The 23,612-nt window shown below is 26.1% G+C and overlaps 1 protein-coding gene across 1 annotated transcript; it reads right to left on the bottom strand.

The window, feature by feature from the left end:
* Window positions 1-242: 242 nt before the first annotated feature.
* On the bottom strand, window positions 243-16,227 carry LOC145836968 (5'-3' exoribonuclease 2-like). Its single transcript, XM_082944736.1, has 23 exons — window positions 16,106-16,227; window positions 14,169-14,296; window positions 12,813-12,924; window positions 12,297-12,358; window positions 11,534-11,683; window positions 10,982-11,033; window positions 10,650-10,791; window positions 10,204-10,415; window positions 9,187-9,378; window positions 8,456-8,584; window positions 7,892-8,062; window positions 6,841-6,912; window positions 6,341-6,408; window positions 5,932-6,041; window positions 5,186-5,382; window positions 4,776-4,932; window positions 4,061-4,253; window positions 3,644-3,769; window positions 3,149-3,220; window positions 2,125-2,238; window positions 1,791-1,855; window positions 922-1,121; window positions 243-612 (listed from the first exon to the last, which is right to left on the bottom strand). The coding sequence occupies exons 1-23, from the start codon at window positions 16,178-16,180 to the stop codon at window positions 595-597; spliced, it is 2,817 nt and encodes a 938-aa protein (XP_082800862.1). The 5' UTR covers window positions 16,181-16,227; the 3' UTR covers window positions 243-594.
* Window positions 16,228-23,612: the final 7,385 nt, after the last annotated feature.

Raw genomic sequence — 23,612 nt, 5'->3', positions numbered from 1 at the left:
AAAAATCTTTATTTAACATATAAATGTTTTAAATAATTTCATTCTATTTTAAATTATAACTTTGCTTTAGCGCTACAAAAAGAGTTAATTCCACAGCGGTAAATTAATCTTACAAAGATAGTTTTCTTATAAAGTACTAATAAAATAAATTTAAAATAAAATAAAAAACATTTGTAAAGGCAATAGTTTATTTTATTTACCTACAACAAGCAAATAAACAAAATTGCTTAAAAGATGCTACGACAAATTTATTGAAAAGTACAGTAAATTCATTTACTACACACAAATATTAATATGTTCCTAGGGTTCGAAAATTCGTTAAAACTTAAGAAAGCAAAGAAAAGCATAAAAAACTTGGTCGATTTTAAAATTATTTCTGTTAATTTTCATAAATATAATCGATTCTTCGAAGGCCATAAAGATTAAAAATAAAGATTAAAACCTTTTTGAATTTTGAGGTCGCTCTATGTAAAAATAAATCAAACATTCAAATGAATTTTCACTGATTGAAAATGTCCAAGATAAAAGTGACCAGCAAAATTCCAGCTGGTTTTAATAAAAATTCCACCAAAATGATTTTCCACATTGTAGGTATTACCATCTTCCGCCTCCCTGCAAATAATATAAATATAATTGAACATCTAGTTCTTAATAAATTGTTACAAAGCTACATTGTTGTAACTCAAAGATGGGCGAAGTTTTGAACAAAAATTTTGAACATTTTAATTCATGTCGTTTAAAATGAGTAGCATAATAAAAAGTAAAACGTAACTACAACACTAAGTTATATTTCTTTATAGTAAAAAAAGGATAAATTTGATTCAGACATATTATTTATAGAGTTATAACGAAAAAGTAAACATACTTCTTTAATATATGAAAATAAAAGTTTTATTAAAAAAATATATAACTTCAACTTACTTGACTTTGGTTGTTGCGGTGACCTCCCCTGTAAAACGGGTAACCTCCGCCCCTCTGGTTGTTTTGGTATCCACCCCTCTGGTTACCTTGGTAACCGCCTCTCTGATTTCCCTGGTAACCACCTCTTTGGTTCCCTTGGTAACCGCCCCTCTGGTTATTTTGGTATCCTCCTTGGTAGTTGTTGTTACCATGATTACGACCTGTGGGAAAATAAAAAAATCCTGCAAGAAACAACAAAAATAAAGGTCTGATTACATATCTTGAAAGTAAGTGATCCTTAATTTTAAGAGATGACTCGAAAACTTTTTCAGTTTTACAAACAAAATGCAATCAGCCACAAAACTACCGTGAATTGGAGCTATTAAGTTAGTGTAACATGTAGAGGTTGAGCTTATGTTAATAAAACTTTGTAGACTTATATTAAGAATGAAATAAAAAACATTCCCTAAAGATATCATAAATGTATCAACGTAGAAATGCACAAGAGCTAATAATTATTGAGAAGCTGCCCTTCCAACTGCAGATTAAATTTCATATACAGGTAATTACTTTGAATTGCAGAAGTCTGTACGGAAAGTCAAGGTGGTTTTTGAACAAACCAGGTACCACTGGCATGGTGTTAGCAATTGAACGGATCGCGTGAATATGTAAAACTCATGTTTTTTTTTTTTTTGTAAAAAAATTACGGTCACTTAAACAAGCTTTTAAATGGGTTGTGTTTAAAAATTTTACGGCTAAAATAAAAAACAAATATCTTTCGCAAAACCGATAGAAAAAAGGTGTTGTTTTTGCATTCACTGACCTTTTTATTGTAATGCTCTGAGGTTAAAAACCAACAATAATTGAAATATTTTAAAGTTAAAACATACCTTGCTGGTAATTGTTTTGATTTTGTCCTCTGTAGTTGTTTGAAGGCAAATGGTGGTTTAAGTGCCTGTAAAAAAAATTAAGTGTTAATTTAAAAAAGAAACAAACTTGTATATATATATATATATTAGTTCTCTATAAACTTCTCTGTTTGTATTAACACAACCATGCAAAGAAAAATAAAAAAATAGTCTAAAAACAAACAAGGTAAACAAAAACAAAACATTTTTAGACCGCAAAAGAATACAGTAATAATTTAATCACTTTTTTTCACAAACTATTTTACAACTATGCAAAAACTTAATAAACAATTTATATTTTCATTTTATATTTTACCTGTGACCGGATTGTGACAGCGATGCCTGGCTCCTGTTAGGGTTGAACCCGATTCTCGGTTTCCACTCCCGGTTATTCCCCCTAAAGTTTCCCCTGCCACCGCGGTAACCGCCCCTGTTGTATAACAACGGTTGCTAATTGTATTGTTTTACTCATATTTGTTCTTGTTACTTGTCTGTTATTTATTTTTACAGTTTATTATTAACAAAACAATGTTTCATTTTGTTATTAATAAACTGTAAAAATAAATAGTAGATAAAAATCTCCTTAAGATATTTAAGTCGAGAACTTTGAAGCGTTTAATTTAAAACAAATTACAATATTATTCTTTTAAAACTTTTATCTTGAAGATAAAAGTTAAAAAACTCAACTTTTGATAAGGAGAATAGTATAACTTTCAATGTTTGAGATTTAAAAAGAAATCATCAGTTGATGAGAAGTTCTCATTTGATTAGAATTCTATGTTTATTTTATTTGAATAAAATTTATTACTAATTGATTATTCCTTTTTTTGAATGAAACATTGTTTTGAAACTTAAAATCATTCTTATTTTCTTGCTATTAATAAATTTACACGCAAGAAAAATATTTATTTATCTGTTTCCCTTATGCCGTAAGTATGGTTGTAACTTGTGACATTTTAATCGAAATTATCATTGTTGTTAGTTAATTGTTAATAAACTTATAGAAGAAAAGGATATTTATATACCTGTATTATTAATTTATTTAATACTCATACTATACACAAGATATTATATTTACCTGTATCCTCCCCTACTGCATAAATACATATCTCAAATATCATATTTACATCATATTTAGTTTATATATTAAAATTTTCTTTTAGATGTAACCTCCCCTACTGTATAAATACTATTATTTACATCAAATATTATATTTATACCTATTTAGTTTATTTATTAAAAATTTTCGTTCACCTGTAACCTTCTACTGTATAAATACTATTATTTAAATCAAATATTATATTTACATCATATTTAATTTATTAATAAATTTTTTTTACCTGTAACCCCCACGGTAGCCACCCCTCTTGCCTGCTTCGAAGTTCTCCTTGCTGATGACTCTCTCCGGGAACCTGTAAAAAAAAACTTTGTAATTTATTGGAGCATTAAATAAAAAATATCAATTCAATAACTCTCTCCGGAAATCTGTTGAATTTATTGTTTAATTAACAAGTTCCATTAATTGTAGGTGTTTTAAACTTTGTAAACTTTAAGGAAAACTGATAGTGATAACAACTTCAAAACAAAATAAGCGCACATAAGTAAAACGGAACAGTTAAAGTAAACATCTTTTGATAAACTTTTAAACAGTTTTTAGTGAAAAACTATTTAGCTCCTAATAGAAGTTTATACAAAACAATACGTTTGTGATACAACCAATCGTAAATAATATTTTAAGAATTAAAATGCTACCATCAAGCTTAAATAGGTATTTATCAATGAATTACATTAAAATTTTAGCACTGAAAAACAATAAATTTGAAAAGTTTACAAACTTTGCTCCGGGTAGAAGTTTAGCTTTGAAAATGTGTCCTTCGGGGTATTTTGGATCCTCGTACTTCATGGAGAGAACGTTGCAGTTGTTGATGTCTTGGTATCCTTTAATGGGCGATATTATGTGCCTGTTAGGTTGAGAAACATTTATTACTTGTTTTTTTACATATTGCACACAAAAAACATTAGGAACATACTAGCAGTTTGTCCCTGAAGTACCATAAAATGAGCATTAATTAATGACATTGCGAACTCAAGTATAAACTTAAACTAACATCTGACTTTCTCTTACTTTTTGTAGTATAGTACTTTTTTGTCACCGAAACCCAAATAAAATATTTAATTTGTACATCTTTATTTGTATAGTATAGTACTTCAAAAATTAGAACTCTACATATATCCAACAAACAAAAACCAACATTTTGCCGGGCTTGCACTTTTCGTCTCTGGCGAAAGTGCCGCTCATGCCGTAACAGAGCGAAGGGTCGATCTGGTGGTACTTTTCTTCGTTTGTGACGTCACAAGGTCCTTGATACAAGTCCTTCATCATCTTGTGGAGGGGGTGACTGGATCCGACAAACAAGTAATCACAACCCCTGCTGTTCCTCATTCCTGTGTTGTTGTTTTTAATAAATAACTAGTTTTTTTTTCAAAACTTAATCTACTCTTTATAAAATCTTAATCTACAGCTAACAAATTTAACTAACAACATTTTTTTATATACATTAATATAAACTATTAGAATATCCGATGCTCATTCCCGTGGGGTGTTGTTTTTAGTAAATAATTTGTTTTATTCTAATTCTTACATGTAAAGACTGACTAAACTAAAATTGTAGAAAAAATAAGTTAAACTTTTTTATGTTAGGGCAGAGTTGCAAATTTCTGTATGTCGAATTAGAAACTTATATGCAAATAAACATATATAAATTATTGTGGTAGCAAAATAATTTTACAAAAATAAAATTGTGCACCAAAAACGTATTTTAGTAGCAATAAAGCTTTAAAGTTGATAAAATAGCTTGTATTTAACCTACTTATCAAAGAAATCGTTGAACAACAGATGACTATAAAATTAATTACTCTAAAAGACAACAGTGAAGTATGTATTAATTTTAATACAACAAAACAAACTTTCGTTTTCGTTCAAAGTTGGATATACGGCTTCCAAAGTTTCCATCATACGTTCTTCATCCACAAATGGCAGTAAGGCAACTCCCTGCCAAGCGTATTTCTTACCATTGAGGTCAATCTTGAAATCTTCTGGATAGAAGTCAATGATGTTCGATTCCTGTTGTAAGTATTACAAACACTTATACTCTAATCTTTATTGCATTTAATTAAATTTTTTGTACTTGTTATCATTCCTGTGAAAATTTGTAAATACGTGTGAGATTATTTCATTGAAAATTTCTTCTAATGATTTAAACATTAAACTTTTTACAGCAAAAAATCCATGAGTAAAAAAATATTATCTTAAATGTTGTAATAAATCTTCATATAACTAAATTTAGTCGCTTCAATAATTTACAACTCAAACGAACCGGATCACTCATCAAGTTCCTCCACGCGGTGGGGAGAAACTGTCCGCTGGCGGCGGGAAACACGCACATGAGCTGCTCGAGCGGCTTCTTCGGATGCGTTTTGGCGGGAAAGGAAGAGTCGATGGTATCGAGTTCGGTGAAGTCCGAGGCGAACGGCGCGTAGTGGAAGGGAAAGTACCATTTCCAAGACATGCAACCTGGAAAATAAAATGATAACATGCAGAAAAACTGAATTTATTGAAGAGTCACACAATTTTTTTTCTTGAAATTCTTGGTTATTTCCGCCCATGTTATTTTACAGATTCAATTTAATATTGGTAGCCAATCAAGTATAAAAAGCTCAAACTAACTTTGATTTGATAAAGGCACATAAAGTGGTTATGATATTTTTTTTACTTTTATTATATAGCTAGCAAGCATCGATTATATAAAATAAATATCTTAAGAATTAAAATTTTTTATTTTCACCTGAAAAAAACTAAAATCGTAAGCAAACGCTATCATCACAAAACATAAATACGCACAAAATAATAATAATAAATATTAAAAAGTTGTTAGTAGAGAAAATAAGTTTAAAATTTGTAATAATAAAACAAAATCAAAAAGAACAAAGTTAAATCCTGACAACAGTAAGAAAATGCCCAGCATAGTTAAATGAACTAAATTTGAAAATAGAATCAAACCTCGATAATAACAAAACAGTACAAATCACAGTAAATATAATTATCAGTAAAATAAAATCAAACCTTGATAGTAGTAGGAAAGGACCCAGCAGAGCCCCTGAACGTAACTTTCAACAACTTTCCTTCTGAAGTCGTAATCCTGCATCGACACGTTGAACTTCGATCTGAAGTACCTGAAATTTGTATTCATAATATTATACAGATAAATAGAACAACATTTTTAAATTAAGTAATTTGTGTATTTATATTACTTGACTACTAATTAATTATATAGTATTTACTTTTCAATTGATGGTAAGTTTTAAATATTGGTTTTACTTTACTTATTTATGATGTTGAATAATATATACATCATAAATGAGAAATGTGATAAGACTTGGTAGAATGTAATTTACAAAAAGTTTTTGTTATCAACATTTCCTAAAACTTAATATAGTTTTATACCCAATAAAACATTTTATTTTTTAATTACCTTTCTTTCCAGCCTTCTTCCCACAACCTGACTTCGTCATGAGGCTCATCATCTTCTTCGTTGGATGCCTGAAATAAATATTAATTAAATAAAAATTAATGAAATTTTTATCATCAATAAAAATAATATTTTATTTGTAAATTTAAATTTTCAAAAATTTTATATGCATACAGTTGTTTATAAACTATCAAACGCTACTCTAAAACTTTTGTACCTTAAAAACTAAAGTTTTGTACAACCCAACATATAAAAGTGTACATATTAAGCCTGTTTAAAAGAGACTTGTATATTTAAAGATTTAATAAAACCTTTCATCGTCATTACATTTACACAGCAGTTAGCAAAAAACTACTCTGAAAGACTTGAACTTTTGAAACCAAAAAGTTCAAAAATTAACTTTCAAGTCCACACAACATACAGTAGAAGATTTCAACTTAAGTTATAAACATAAGCTGTTAATATAATGTAAAAACAAACAACAAACAAACAAGCTGTCTAACCTTTCTTTTCGTGGTCTTTTTATCTTCTGATTTAGAGCCTCTAAGCTGACTTATCAAAGCGTTGGCAGCCTCCTTAAAAGTATTAATTGGAACCTTTATGTTTCTTATTTTACTAAAAACTTTAAACAAGTTAAAAAAAAAACTTTATCAAGTTGAAAAATATTTCTTTTTTTAAGACTTTTAAAAGTTTGTAATTTATTAACGTATTAAATCCTTTTATTGGTCTAAAAATATGGTTGTTAAGTTTGCTAATGAAACAATGTAAAGCTTTCTTTTTCTGTGCTGTTATTTTATCATGAATACTTTTTCTCATGCAAACTTTAGTCACATTCCGACATGTTTTTAAATTGTCAAGTATAAGTAGTTAGTAACAATCAAACTCAACGTACAGACACAAACTTGCAACTGGTATTAATAGATTCAAACAATTAAAGTCATTGTAATCGTAAACTTTTAACACCGCTAAATGTATGTTTGAGTGTTGAAAGTTTAACAACTACAATATTTTTGGTGGAACTAATTTTTTTTCTCGTTTTTTTTTTCAAAAGTTAGGGTTATAAAATTAAAAGGTAAACTTACTAAACTAAGGTTACAACATTCAAACGACATAACAAATATGAAGCTTAAAAATAATAAGTTATAAACTCATAATAATTTTTAATTCTATAAAAATTAAACAAATTCAAAAAGTACTTAGATAAACAATTAAAATTCATGAGTTAACAAATATTAATTAAGTTGTTTAACTTTTTAATAGTTTAAAGTAGCAATAAGAATCACTTATTGTAGTTACTAAGCATAATGTAGATATTATCTTGTAAGTATACTAAATTATGTTAACTTTATTAAATAACATTTTAATTTAAATAAATATAAGGTAATCAGTTATAAATAAATAACTAATCTATAATGTTTTTGATTAATTTTGTAGTAAAAACACTTTTTAAAACTTTTACAACTTTATATTTTACAATTCATACTATTATCATACATTATATACTCTATTAAACTAAAAACTCATTGTAAACAAAATAATCTTAAAAATTCGAACCTTGTTCTTCTGATCCTGCTGATGCTGCATCCTGATGTTCCTCGCTTCTTCCCTCATACTCGTGTTGCTGGTATTAGTTGAGGGGTTTCCCCTCTGAAGCAACTGGGGAGCGAACTGTCCCTCCAAGATGTGCTGACGCTTCTCATTCTCCTCCCTTCGCTTCTTCGATTTCTGTACACATTTTACTTGTTTTAAAATTATTTTATTATTTCTTTTATTGTTATTTTAATTTAATTAGAGTTTCAAACATTTTTGTTGATTTTTATTTTTATTTTGATAAGTTTTCAGTTTAAAAAATAAGTTTTATTTGCTAAAAACTTTATCTATCACACTTTTGCTTTCATTTATTTTTAACAGGACAATAGACAGAATCATATCAAGATAAGGGGGTTATTCTGCTTTGTTCATTAAAATACTTTATACTACTTTACAAAATTCTGCTGTTTACCAATACAAACCTCACATTATTATCTCAAAAGAATATTTACTACATGTGTATGAAATTCAATTAAAATTAAAAAGGAAATTCTACAAATAAAATTTTCCCTCATATCTATATCTAACTTCTCTCTGCTTGAATCTGACGTCGTTGTCCCTTCTCTTCCTGAAAATTTCATCCTCCATTTTACCGATCTGAGTCATGATGAGCTCGACTCGCTTCAGGTTGATCTGACCGTTCGACGTGAGGTAGCCCTGATAAAATTTAAAATTTATAAATATTTTATTATATTTTAAATAATGTTTTATTATATTTAAAAATTAAAATTACTGTTTTTATAATTATCAATTCAACTCTTTTTGGATTGATCTTACCGTTTAATGTGGTAAAATTTGATTATATACGTGATTCTGGAATTATTTAATAAACATTGATTGTGTGAATTTAAAATTTGTTGATGTCAGAAAATTGAGTTTAGTAACATTAGGAACTATTATACATTGATTTTTTTATGTTTTGCTTTTTGACAATCATTACCTAATATAGCTAGTTTTGAAAATTTTATTACTGACATCTTCCGCTTAGGTCTTATTTTTTAACTTAAAATAATTTAAATAGTCAATTGAAGATCATATAACTTTTCTTATTATTAAGTTGTACTTGAAGAAATGTTTACTTATATAAAAATCAAACAAAACTTTTAATCTATAATAAATAAAAAAACACTAACCCCAGTAGTGTACACTACATTCTTAACATTAATTTAAACTTCTAGCTTGTTTTAATCTAGTTTGAAAACAAAAACACTCAAAATTAAATTAAATTACTCATATCACAACAAACAAAACCAACTGACCCCTGTTGTGTACACGACGTTCTTGTAAATGGAAACCAGCTTGTCGATGGCTCCCTCCCTGATGGCCAGCGAGGGGAGGTGGGGGAGGAAATCGTTGCCAACGAAGAAGCACATCATCACCCAGTCGTCGATTATGTTCTCGAAATCGTATTCGAACGGCAGGCCCGGCATCTCCATTTCGTAGCCGATGTACTGTTTGAAAAACAATAGTTATTTTACTTATTGTGCTACATGTAATTATCTATTACTAAAATATATCATCATATTTATTTTAACTCGAACGGCAGCCCCGACATCTCCATTTCGTAGCCGATGTACTGTTGGAGATATTTTAGTCATTCATATCCTACATTATATATTTATACAGTTATTTGTATTTGAAGGGAAACCCAGGCATCTCCGTCTATACCCTGCGTACTGTTGGTGGAACAATTTGCTCAAACATTTTGAAGGAAGTCCTTCTATTCGGTTAGGTCTTACAAATTAAAATCAATAAAGATAACAATAGTAAATTAAAATCCTTATTAAAATCCAAAAGTATTAAAAACTAACAAACCTGCCTTATAGTGGATCCTTATGAAAATGTAACTTTTGTAAAATGTGTGAATATTACAAACTTTAATTATTTTCTTTATGAGAAACCTAGCTTAAATATATTATTTTAACAACAACTTTCAACAAACCTCTCTTATAGTTGATATCCTTATGAAATTGTAATGAGTCATAACAGCATAAAAATAATAACTACATGTATACATGAAAAAAATACGTAATAAACATTCAAAACTCCAAAATACTTTCTTTATAGTTGATATCCTTATAAATATATTTAAATAAGTTTCCCATTGGTAACAGTTACTATATTTTTCAACTCAAGTTATTTATTTTAAACCAACGAACTTCCCTTATAGTGGATATCCTAATGAAGAAACTTTTGCAAAAAGTGTGAATTTTACAAACTCTAATTAATTTTTTATAAGAAACCTGGCTTAAACATACTACAACTTTCAAAAAAACCTCTCTTATGGTGGATATCCTTATGAAGATGTAACTGGTCTCCGCAGCATACTCTTTCTTATTGGGGTCGTGGTCGTGGGGCAGCCCGTTGCACTCCTTCATGTCCTGGCCGCACGCCAGTCCCACCTGCCCGCACAGCGAACATGGGCGTGGAGCGTTCGGTTTGAACTCTTCGCGGATGATGGTGAAGTTGGGCTCGTGCGTGGCGAGTCCTGCGTTATTAACGAGTGTATGATTTATTAATTTTATATTATTTTACTTTATTTTCTTTTTAATTTATTTAAAAAAAAACTAAGCAGTATGTTACCAGCGTCGGCACTACAGATAAATGTTGGGTATTTGTATAGATATATATTGTATTAATTTTTTTGTTACTCACTATCTCACCAAGCATTACAATATTGGCTTTATTTATTAATTAAATTCAATTTTTCAATTCTACCCACCAAGCATGATGAGATCGGCGTCGGCACCGCAAATGCAGTGATGAGTGTTGGGATCGTGATCGGGTTTTCCCCTCTGTTTTCTGATGTAGTCCATTATTTTGTGCTCACCCTCGCCAGGAACGTTCGCGTCTGACAAGATCACCTGTTTGGGTTGATTGAGAACATAATTTCAAAAAAGTTCTACAAAGCAGCCCTTATACTCATGTTTAGAAAAGGTTTCAATATATTTAGCGAACGCATAGCAGTACTGAAAACTTTGAGATTTTCTGATAATATTATCATGTATCAAGTATGTTCAAACTTCAATATTTATGTTTGTTGAAAAATCAAACCTGAATGTTTTTCCAGCCGGGGTCGTTGCTAAGCCTGTCTTGTATGTAGAATCTGTAAAATTAAACGTAGTTGTTTTACAACAAATTTGTGCAAATTACTCAAAGTAATATTGTGACACAATGATTTATTGAAAATGTACTAATTCTTAAATTAACCAGAGAAAACTAGCCAATATTTATCATTAACCTTTATAAAAGTCTACATGACAAATTTATTTATATAAATATATTACTTATTAACGTATAACTTAAAGAAATTAAGTATGTTTATATATTATCAACCTGAAACGATTGGCCAATCTACCACTTTTAGTTGTTATTTTAATTTTAAGTAATTTATTACATTAAATTTAATTTTCTGAGACAACTAGCCAATCTATAAAACAGTTTAATTTATAATTTACTACTTATTAACATACACTCTTTTTTGATTTTTTTTATATTAACTTAATTACCTGAGACAATTGACCAATATATGCAACAGTTTAACTTATAATGTATTATTAATAACATACTTTTTTTTTGACAAAATATATCTATTGACTTAACCACCTGAGACAATTGGCCAATCTGTGCATGAATTCAGTTCCGGGAGTGATGCAGTTTGAATCGAACTTCTCTACGTTCGGGTCGATGGGAGGTACTTTGCAGCCTCTCGCCTCCAACTCGGCTCTCAGCTCAGCTTTCATTACTGATGTTTCACTGTGGAATAGTATTTTTTTTTTTATTGAAACTTTGAACAATTTATTTGTACTTAATAGAAATTTTATTTCCCTACGCCTCTCCCCCCTAGCAGACTAATAATTTACTTTTTTTTTAATTTTGTACAAACGTGTTTGTAAGTATTAAGTTATCGTCTTGTATATCAAGAAAATAAGTTTAAACTTACTAATGAGTTTTTTATAATTTTAAACTTGTTTAATATTTTGTTTATCTTTATTTTTTGTTGGATATAAATGTATTTTATTTTATTTTATTTATATTATTCATTGTATTTAAGTGGCTCAGGTTTTGATGCCTGAATCCAACATTGCACAATAAACAATACAATAATAAAATAAAATTAAATACAGTTTTTTATATTAAAGATTAACTATAACAACAAGTTGATAGTAATGCTTTATAGTATTTTTTTAGTTGTTGTTAGTTTTTAGATTTTTTTACACATATATCAAAATAAAAGTTTATTTAAATGTAACAAATGTATTGCAATATTTAATTAACTAAACATATCTAAAATTAACTTTATACTTGAAGTTTAATATCTTGTTTTTAGTTTTTTTATTTTCATAATACAATTAATATTTAAACTAACGCTCCTTCTTTGGAAGCTCTGAATCTTCTTGATCTTTGCTGGTTCATTTTTGCTCGTGGGGCCTGTAATTTAAACAAACTAAAATGCTAATTTATTACAAAAATTAAAACATACCTTTTCAACATGTAATTATTAAAAGTTAAATCATAGTGAGAATTATTTGTATCTAATTACTAGAATGTTAGAAGCCAGGCAATATGTATTCTAATAAACCAAATTTTTAAATATTGAAAATATTAAAATATAAATTTATATTAGTATTAAAAAAGACATACAACATATATTTAAATAAATCGCATTTTTAAAGACTAAAAATAAAAAAATATAAATTTATATTAATTTCAAAAAAGACCCACAACATATACTTAAATAAATCGCATTTTTAAAGACTAAATATTAAAAATTTATATCAATTTCAAAAAAGACCTACAACATATACTAAAAAACAGAAAACTATTGTGTTGTATTATTAGGTTATGTAAGTATCATTATCATTTTTATTTAACTCAAACTCACCACTCCGTCAATTGCCATGTAAAGCAGCCTTCTTGGCCTGACGATTCCGAATATTCTGTCTATGGCCTCGTATATCGCTATCATGATCTCTTTTTCATTCTTAGGAGCAGGTCTGTAAAAAGTAAATCGAAATATTTATTGATTTTGGGAAAAATCTTAAATGACAACGTTAAAAACACCATATCTAGTGATTAAATGAACTGTGAGTTAGACAATTTCATGTTAAAATTTATTGATTGAATCTTTTCACTAGTTGATTGACTCTTATCACTAATTTTTATAAGTAATCACTACTTTGTTCTTAAGAGCAAACCCGTAAATCAATTTGAACTGATTTCTTTAAAAAACAATTATACGGTAACTTTAAAAATGCTAAATTTAATCATTATTTTTTCTGTGTGTTACAAAAACTAAGGTTAAAGGTCTAAAACATCAATTGAGCAATTTGTTTAATTTTTTTTTTATGGTGTTGGAATTATAAATACAGTTGAAAAGAAAGTTGACAAATTTCAATAAAATTGTTCATCAAAATAAAAAGTAAAACAATAATTTTTTAACTAAATAATTTTTTGAATTGATGATAAGAAAAATAAAAACAAAAAGCATGAACTATTTTAACAAGATAAAACTTAAGATTTAAAAAAGATTTTGTGATGAAGCAGAACTCTTGCTTCAAAATGAATTACTTGTAAATTGAAGGTTGCAAATTACTTTCTTGAATTCCAAATAGTCACAAGACTTTATTTTTAAGCACTTTACAATAATTCTTTTTTTTTAAAGTTACTTAAAACTCAAATTATTAAATTGGCTAAATACATTTACCCCTTATATTTAATCTAATTGAATACTTTTATTACTTTGCATTAAAGCCAAAATTAGTAACAATGTTTAGAGAAATAACAATTATAATTAGTCAGGCGTATATAAATGAAGTTAAATTAAAATAGTTGTAAAACACAAACTTTTATCATTGAGATATCAGAACAATTTAGTGAATATATGTTAGCATAATGAAGAAATCAACAAATATATATTTGTGTTTTTTTGAATGTTGATGATTTTAGTTGCAAACAATAGTAAACACTAATAATTTTTATTTAAGTACGTTTGATTTTACTTATTTACATCAATAAAGACAAACAATACACAATTTTAACTAATTATATTATTTTTATAATATTCTTTTTTTCTTGTAATTTTATGGAAGTCAATAAAGAACAAACAACTGTTTCTTAAGTATATTTAGTTTTAAACATTAACCTGTCTTCAAGATATATTTTTGTTAAGATATTAATTGCAATAGAGATAAAATTAAAACATCAACAATAAACAATTTTTAAAATAATATTTTTTAACCTGTCTTCAGGATGGGAACACGGATGGATTATGCCGTTCATGTCAAGGTACAAATTGTCAAACTCTATGTCGTTCGGATTCGGTTTTGATGTGTCCACTGGAATCTTGACTCCGTTCACTACTTGTGGCTGTATAATATTTAATAGTGTTATACTATTATGTAGTTAGTGTTTATGACTTGTAATGGAAAAAGAGTAATCATTTAAATTATTATTTTACAAATTAAAGGCTTTTGAAAATTTACTTCAAGTGTCTTACTTTTCTGTTTTTTAAGACTTACTGCATGTATTTTAATGCATTACTCCACCAAAAATTTATTTCATAAAATCTTTAACTTAGCTGCTGTTGTAAATTTATTTAAACAATGTTTACTTCATATTTTGAAATCAATTTATAGTATTACATTATTGCTATACGATTTTTACAAATTGATGCAACTTATGTTTGTGAAAAGTACTCTTAAGTAATTTATCAACTTTTGTTTCTAATTTAATGTATTTTATTGTACAATGCTTTTTAGCAAAAATTATAAGTATCTGTTTATATATTAAGGAAATACTTATTTTTAGTGCTCTATTATTTAATTCTTATAATATACATCAAATATTATTATAAACTATTTATTTTATTTTTTACTTTTAGTTTTAGATTTTTTTAAACTTGTATTGTTGTTTAATGCTTTAGAAATTTCAAGTGTTTTTAACTTTGTTTACTTAAAAATTTATTTCAAGTAACTGATTTAGGCTTTTAAAATCTTTTGTAAATATGTAGAAATTTTCTTCTTTTTTTTTTATTGTATATAAGAATTTTTATTGTTTTAATTCAGTTTTAACTAAATTATTACTTTAAGCTGCCTATAAAAACTATATACAGTAAAAATTAAATTGTGCACATGTTTTAGAAGGTTTTATTTTTGATGAGCTCAGAAGAAATAATAAAAAAAATCTTAAAATTATTGTACAATCAACTCTATTTTACTTTAATAAAAAATTTACATTGCCACCGGTTTTTGAGAATTTTCTACCAGGTTTTTAAAAGTACACGTTTTTGGTGTATTTTTATTTTAAATATAAGTTTTTAGTAAAAAATTATGTTGAATAGTTTTTTTTTATATTTGATGATGACAGGCAATTTTTATTTATATGATAGATTTTTTGTGTGAAATCAAAATTTTACTATTAATCATGTAAAAGTTATTTAAAATTCCATGTTTTTCCAGAATTCCAGGTTTTGTGGCAACACTGCATTATTATATAAAAAAATATTTTTGTGATAAAAAGTTAAACATAAACTTATTTGTTTTTTCTAGTTAAACTAGCCATTTTTAATATCAAAACTATTTTGTTTTTATTATAATACTTGTGAAACATTTCATACAGTTAATCATTGTTTTGTGTATGTTTTTTAATAATGTTTTATAATACATTACAAAACTCATAACTATAACTTTTAAGAAAACACATTGATACAGTTTACAAAATCAAAATCAATATTGATTTTTATTTATATAAGTGTTTATAGTATTGTTTAAGCAACTTATTTTATTAAAATCAGCAAGAAGTAATTAAGTAGACTGCAAACTAAATAAAGAGCTTAAATAATAATTTTAAAACATTATTTTTTTTTTCAATCTAGAAAAACACTATGTTTTTGAGACAACTTCTAATTAAAACATGAGTTTTAATAAACAATTAAACAACTAACTTAGTTTGTCTGAAAAAACTCTTCAAAATTTATAAGTGACAATAAGTAAAATTGGAATATAGATATAAACAATAGTAAGAGAAAATTAATAACTACAAGTAATTGCTTATTCTTTATAAACTTCAACTTTTATCTATTATATTCAAGAACAAAAAAAGTGAACTTATGACAATTAGCTTAATTTAAATATAATAAACTAAAATATATTTACTATAAATTTAAAAACAACTAACTTTATTTTCATTGCACTCAATTACAATCGAAGTGTACTTTCTGCTGAGCCATCTGAAAAACGCTGGTACTCCCATTTTTATATTATCTTATTTGTTAAACAAAACAACACTTAACATAAAACTGATTTTTCAAAATTTGTTATTTTTAAACTAGTGCGTAAATTTAAAGTAGTAAAAGATAAATTATTAAACTCAAAATCTTTTTGAAGCGTTTACCTCAGATAATATAGTAAAACAAAATTTTAGCTTTAAACAATTTAAAATTAAAATTTAATGAAAGTTTATAAAAACACAAATTACTTTTTTTCATTTAATATAATTTAGAACTTAGTCTGAACTAAAAAAATGTTGTTATTGTCAAAAATCTTAACTATTTATTTAAAGTTACTTTTTTAAGTAAAACTAAAAGTATTAATAGTATTAAAACTAACATGGTAAAATTAAACTTGTAATTTTTTTTTAACTTAGTATATGTTCAAACTTAAACATAAAAAATATTAACTTTTTGAAAATTATTCACAGTACAAGTAAGTTTTTGTAGAATTTTTATATAACTTATGCTTAATCTTATAAAATACTCAGGGATACTATTCATAGAGGCAAAAGTTGCAGCCTAGGTGATCATAAACTACCATGATTTACATCAAACTAGCCTGAGTTGTTCTTAGTTTACTAGATATTTGAAGAAAAATAAAATATTATCAAAAAACTTTACAAAAACTCTTGATCAAGGTAAATTACTTTAGAATATAAAAATAAAAACAATAACATAAATTATAAAATAAATATTAAGAAAAAAAAATTAATCCAAAATTAGTCTGAGATTAAAAAATAACTTAACTTGGTCTGTGTTAGCCTTGAATCAGCTTGAGTTTTTAATTATCTTTAGTTATCTTAAGCAGTCCAAGTGAATTAGTGGCAACCTTGAGTAAAGCTTAGTTTGTTTTGTTTTTCAAAACATGCATTATAAAGGTAGCATTTCAAAAATGCACTGACAAATCAAATGGCATATAACAAAAATAGCTTAACAATTTAAACTATGCAATATATACACCAATAAAACTCAATAATTATACTTGTTTGTCTATAAATAAAACAACTAAATTGAAATTAAGTGCTAACAAAACCTAAGTCTTACCAAACAAAGAGTTTGAAAGTTTTATTTTTAGGTATTTTTTTAATAAACTTAAAGTAGGTATTTTTTAAATAATAACTTAAGACATCCATTTTGATAAGTTTTTGGCAATTGAAAACAAAAATTATACTTCATTTAGATTGAAATAAAGATGTAGATAATCCTTTAGTTTAAGTGATCATAACTTTTTATTTAAAATTTGTTTTTATTACTTATTTATTTAGAACACTAGGGCTCAAATACAATTTTATTTATAACAACATACAATCAAAGAACAAAACAGGTGTTCAGTTGCGTTTATTTAGTATTAAAAGTTCCACTGCTGAGCAGATACTCAGGTAAAAAAATGATAACAATCTAAAACAACTTATATGCATATAAGTGTTTAAGAGTATTTTTAAGTATCAGGACAAAGGCCAATTATATGAAGCACTTTCAACAAAATCTAACAAATACAACAAATAAAATAACACATTAAATTTATTCAAATTCAAATAAGTTAAAAAGTAGAAACATTTAAAATAACGGCATAAGGCCACAACCTCTGATCTTATATTTTATTAGTTTTTTTTTGGATTATGCAATAAGCAATTTTTTCAAACTACATACTGAACAAGCTTCCGGTTTTTGTGAATAATTGTTTTGTACATGATGGACCACAAGATATAGACCTGGAATTTAGACAATTTCTCTTTATATATGCCAACAATGTTGTTTGGATGAATTTGTTACACTTGAAGCTATATTTTAGCTTGTTATATTTTGCCTTGAAAGATACACCAGTCAAGACTATACTATTTAGTTATTATATTTTGGTGTGAGATTGTAACTTCATATGTACCATTTTGCAGGCATTGACTATAAATTGGGCATTGGGTGTAATTTCTGAACTTGCAGAGTTTAGTCATCTAATTTAGTAAGATAATGAATGTTTAACTGTTATTTTTGAGGTAATTTCAACTTAATGTCATTTTTATAGACTTAAATTGTTTCTATTAAACCTTAGCATTAGTTGTTAACTGACCTGAAAAAAAATAATTAGTATAAGTAGAAGTGTAAAATTTTAGGTAAGGGGAAATTACTAAGTATAAAAATTGGTTTCTCTTTAAGACTTTGTTTACCTACAATTTGGTATGCTAAATTAGATTTAAAAAATTGTTTGAAATGGGTGTAAAGTTTATGCCATAGCTTTCTTATACAAACAAACCTTTGTATAAAAACCTACTTTGCAAAATTTTTGTTCAAACTTCAAGCCCAAAGAAATGAAGCAAAGTGTGGCCCTATGAGACACCTTTCAGAACTTTTTGATATAAGTGCTAATTCCCAAGCTAGACAAACTAACATTATCTTTGCACAGCTTTCAGTAAAACTTAGAGAAATCAATCTAGTCTCCTTATATTCAGGAATAGTACTCAGCCAGTTTTAATAATAAAATCCAAACTATTGTAAATTCCACAACAGATAAATTAGAACCAAAACTAAATAGCATTTTTTAGCCTAGACATTTAAGAACTACCTGCAAAGTTATACTACTTATAATTTAAGTATCAATGCAACTAATAATTTATCAATAACTATTTAAAACTTTTAGTATACTTTTTTTAAGTTTGAAAACAATTAAGCTTACAACTTTATTAAAAAAATTGTTAAATACTAAATTTTTTTGAAAATCTCAGAATAATTTCAAAATTTCCTGTTTTTTTTTTTGCCTAAATTGACAAACAACTCCAGGTATCAGGTTTTGTCAGGGTTACAAAATGTTTTTGGCAAATTTTCTCCAGGTTTTTTTTAAGCATACATTTATGCGTCTATTTTTAGTTTAAAGTTAAGTTTAAGGTAGGAAACTGTGTTAAATAGTATAAAAAAAAAATTGAAAAGATACTGTAAAGCTACTTTAAATGTGTTTTTTTGTATAAAAAAAGTTTGATAGTGAATAAAAAACAGGATAAATTTTTTGTGTCAAATCAAAATTTTACTACTTTACATGTTCAAATTGTTAAAAATTCAAGGTTTTTTTTTCAAAACTTCTCAAACTCCATGTTTTTCCAAGTTTATTAGCCTGAAATGGGCTGGTTACATAACAATTTAAATTCCAACAATTCAAGTTCCAACAACTTAAATTCTAAAAAAACAATTAAAGGGCCACAAGTTAAAAAGTATTATATAATTGACAAAAATAAAAAATTAATATGTTGGTCTTGTTAATAACTAAAAGCAATTTTTTTATTTTGTTTTTAAATATTGAATATTTCTAAAGATATCAAAAAAATAATAAAAATAAATATACTTGAAAACTTATTATAGCCATATCAAAAAATATATTTATGTTTTATAAAAAGGAAAAAATGGCTTGTAGATACTAATAAGACCAATATATGTATTTTCTATTTTTGTCAATTATATAATACTTTATAAGTTATAGCCCTTTAATTTTTTTTAGAACTTGAATTGTCTAAATTGACCCAATGGGGTCTGATGTTGTAATGTGTGCCATTAAAACTCAATGCAGGATCAAACTCAGTTGTCAACAGAAATACAAAAATATATGAATCAATTGAGTTTTTTATAATTTTTATGCTATTAATTTTATTTTATTTATAATTTTAAATCTATATTAATTTTAATCTATATTATAATCTATATTAAATATTTAAATTTAAATCTATATTTTATTTAAAATTAACAGTACATTATTGTATATAAAATTAATTAATGATTTAAGTAAGCCTTTTAAATGAAATAGTGTGAAACAATTTTTTTAACATATTAAACATCAAAACTTGGAGTTTAAAAAATAAAATTGATATATAAAGAATAAATATTATAAAAACTATAAGTTTTAATTAGATTTTACTCAGTATTTTGTTATACTTTTTTCTTTTTAATTTCTTTCTTTTCAAGTTTAGCCTAATGTCTTCGTACTTGTTTTTACATAAATTTTTACAGATTTTAAACAACTGAAAATCTTGTTTTTTTAAACGAGTGAAACATTGTATTGTAATAAAAATTTTTTAAATTTATCATTGATTATAAAAACTCACCTAATATATTAAAAACCTTCAAACAATATTTTTTAAAAGAAAAAATCTAATTGAAATTACAACTGAGCAACAAGGATTAAGCAACAAATAAAAAAACACAATTAATTTTGTTTAAAATGCTTTAACCATAAAATATAATAAGTTAAAAAGGTATTATACAAATATATAGAAAGTATAGTATACATACAGTATAAAAATAAATTTCAAGAAGTTTTACAAAAAACCACATACAAAAAATTTCACATCAGTGTTTTTAGTCAAATTCAAATTGTTTTGTTGCACTTTTTTCATGTAATTTTTGAGAAGTTAACTCCATAGAAGATACTTTTGCTTTAGCTGACATAATTTCAAATTCATATTAAAATCTGAAGACCAAATTAGAAGGCGAACCAGGGATGACTTACAATTTTTAAGCATAACTTTTTTACCTACTAATTATTCAGCATCTAACCCTTTTCAAGCAACTTATATACTCATAAACAGAATAACTTTATAATTTTTGTATGTATCGTTTGAAAAATAAACAAATTAACATTATTTTTAATATTAATTGAATAAGTTTAAAGTTTTATAACTTTTAAAACATATTTTCAAATTAGTTGCAGTTTATATTTTAAAACTATTTAAAACATGTAAATTTTATATTTATGATTTTCTATACATTTTTGAAAAAGCATATTATATGGTTCGTAAAGTTTGGTATTACATTTACCTCATGTACTGAATTGGTTACGATATATATACAAGCTGCCATTGTGGCAACGAGCGTATCGCCAAAAATTACTCGAGCATTACATCAGAAATAAAAACATACATTAAATCAGCTGTTTACCTTCAAAACTTTTAGTTTCTGCCAACTCTGATATTTAAAAAAGTAGTAATCATTTTATCAGACCAGTTTTAATTAAAATACATGTATCTTATGCCTTTTAAAAACTATTTATTTCATTTAATTTTTAGTATACTATTTTCATCTATTTAGAAGTTAAATCTTTCATTACATAATGGATATAACTTTTAAAATAAAAAAAGCTTGTATAGATTATCTTCACTTTTTAATATTTTACATAACATTAAACCTTATTTTATTTTTGCTGTTTAACATATCATCTATAACTTCAAATTTAGTACAACTTAAATAGACAATTTTTTATAGGAACATAACAAATCTTTTACGAAAAAATAACACCTTTTTAAGTTTTCATATCCAAACAGACTTGTATCAAAAACTTATAGTTAAATTCAACAATGTTCTTTTAGTTTCATGTATATTATATGTTTTGGTTTTTAGAAAACAAATAGAGAGATCTCAACTGCTGGAGGAGAAGTAATATATTTATTCTTTCAAAAATTTATTTTGCAAACTAAGTTTCGGTCAAAGACCTCGTCAGTGCTTAAATAAATCTAAAAAAATATATGTGACAGTCATAGAAAATAGCATTTAAACAATTAAATTAAAATAAAAACAAATTATTACTGAAAACTTTTACTTAAGAAACTAAACAAATCAAATTTTAATATTAAGACTGAGTTTTAGTAGGAGTTTAAATTTTTAGCTAAGTTTTAAAATCAATATAACAACAATAATAATAATAATCAATGCTGTATGTAGCTTTCTTTTTTCTTCTAGATAATTTACAGACTAAACATTGCTTAAGCAAAATTGTAATTAATGAAATGAGCTTAAAATTTAATTGAATTTGATGTAGCTTATTTTGTTCGTGACGTAATTATTGAAAATTTGAACAATCTTGTGCTTTTAATCGTTATTAAAATTTAAATTCCCGCTCAAATGCTTTATATGAAAGCTTATAGTTGAAATAAATTTTTACCTAAAAACAGAACAAGTTTAATTATGGTACTAAGTTTGAATTTTTGGCAAAGTTTAAATTCTAGTTAAATTTAAAAATCAAAGAACAACACAAATAATAATAGTAAAAAACAAAATTTGTTTGTAGCTTTCTATTTTCTTCTAGTTGATTTTCAAAGTAAACGTTGCTTAAATAAGAATAAGGTTAATAGTAAAAAGTGGGTTTAAGTTAAGATGCATTTTTATCAAGCTAAATTTTATTGTGACTTGAATATTGTAAATTTAAGTAATTTGTGCTTGTAATACTTACGAAAGTTTGAAAATTTTGCTTGAATAATTTAGAAAAAAAAACTTTTACCTTAAAGAAAATTATAGTTACAAAAATTAAAAAGCATGCAAAAAACCTGTATTACGAGTAACTTAAGTTTTAATATGGAGTTTTCGGAAGTGCGGGCAGGAATAAAAGAGTTCGTACCGTTTGTTTAGATTATCCCTTCTGTCTGCTTTAGCGATCGCGACCTTTTCTAATATGCAAGTACTGCAAATGCTTTGTGGGTTTTTTGCTTTGCCAATATGGTAGATAATTTCCCAATCTATTTTGTATTCAATGTTCTTATTTTTAAGCTTCCGTATATACTTCGATAGTTCTGTTCCGTTCTCTTTATAGTTTTTAAAGTCACTAATATGGTTGTACCATCTTTTTTAAAAGTTCCACCCGTTGAACTCAAATAGTTTTTTGTTTCGTTTTCCGATTTGATTGTCGCTTTATATACCACATTTTCAACTAAGCATTTATTCTTAAGGGGACATTTGTTTTTTGTTCGGCAGTTGCAAAGTGTTTCGTTTGGATCATCGTTTCTTGTTTCAGTAATAATTTAGTTTTAATTAAATTGTTTAAATGCTATTACAAGCTTTATATGAAAGCTTATAAACTATTTGGGCTCAACGGGTGGAACTTTTAAAAAAAGATGGTACAACCATATTAGTGACTTTAAAAACTATAAAGAGAACGGAACAGAATTATCGAAGTATATATGGAAGCTTAAAAATAAAAACATTGAATACAAAATAGATTGGGAAATTATCCACCACATTGGCAAAGCAAAAAACCCCCGAAGCATTTGCAGTACTTGCATATTAGAAAAGGTCGCGATCGCTAAAGCAGACAGAAGGGATAATCTAAACAAACGGTACGAACTCTTTTATTCCTGCCCGCACTTCCGAAAACTCCACTTCAAAACTTAAATTACTAGTAATACAGGTTTTATGCATGCTTTTTAATATTTGTAACTATAATTTTCTTAAAGTTAAAAGTTTTTTTTTTTTTAAATTATTCAAGCAAAATTTTCAAATTTTGGTAACTATTAAAGCACAAAATTACTTAAATTTACAATATTCAAGTCACAATAAAATTTAGCTTGATTAAAATGCATCTTAACTTAAGCCCACTTATTATTATTAACCTTATTCTTATTTATTTGTGTTGTTGTTTGATTTTTAAATTTAACTAGAATTTGAGCG

The sequence above is a fragment of the Thalia democratica genome, chromosome 5, assembly GCF_965202585.1.
Source record: "Thalia democratica chromosome 5, ktThaDemo2.hap1.1, whole genome shotgun sequence".
In the NCBI taxonomy this organism is placed as follows: domain Eukaryota; kingdom Metazoa; phylum Chordata; class Thaliacea; order Salpida; family Salpidae; genus Thalia; species Thalia democratica.
Note: the sequence above shows the minus strand (reverse complement) of the source record. Positions and strands in the feature narration are given on the sequence as shown.

What these genes read in the sequence shown, in the direction of transcription:
- LOC145836968 (XM_082944736.1), bottom strand. Translation starts at nt 16,180, where the DNA reads ATGGGAGTACCAGCGTTTTTCAGATGGCTCAGCAGAAAGTACACTTCG. An exon ending in ACATGGCAATTGACGGAGTG is followed by an intron (nt 12,359 to 12,812) that starts GTGAGTTTGAGT and finishes TTTAAATTACAG; the next exon opens with GCCCCACGAGCAAAAATGAA. An exon ending in CCTTTCCTACTACTATCAAG is followed by an intron (nt 5,383 to 5,931) that starts GTTTGATTTTAT and finishes TTTATTTTCCAG; the next exon opens with GTTGCATGTCTTGGAAATGG.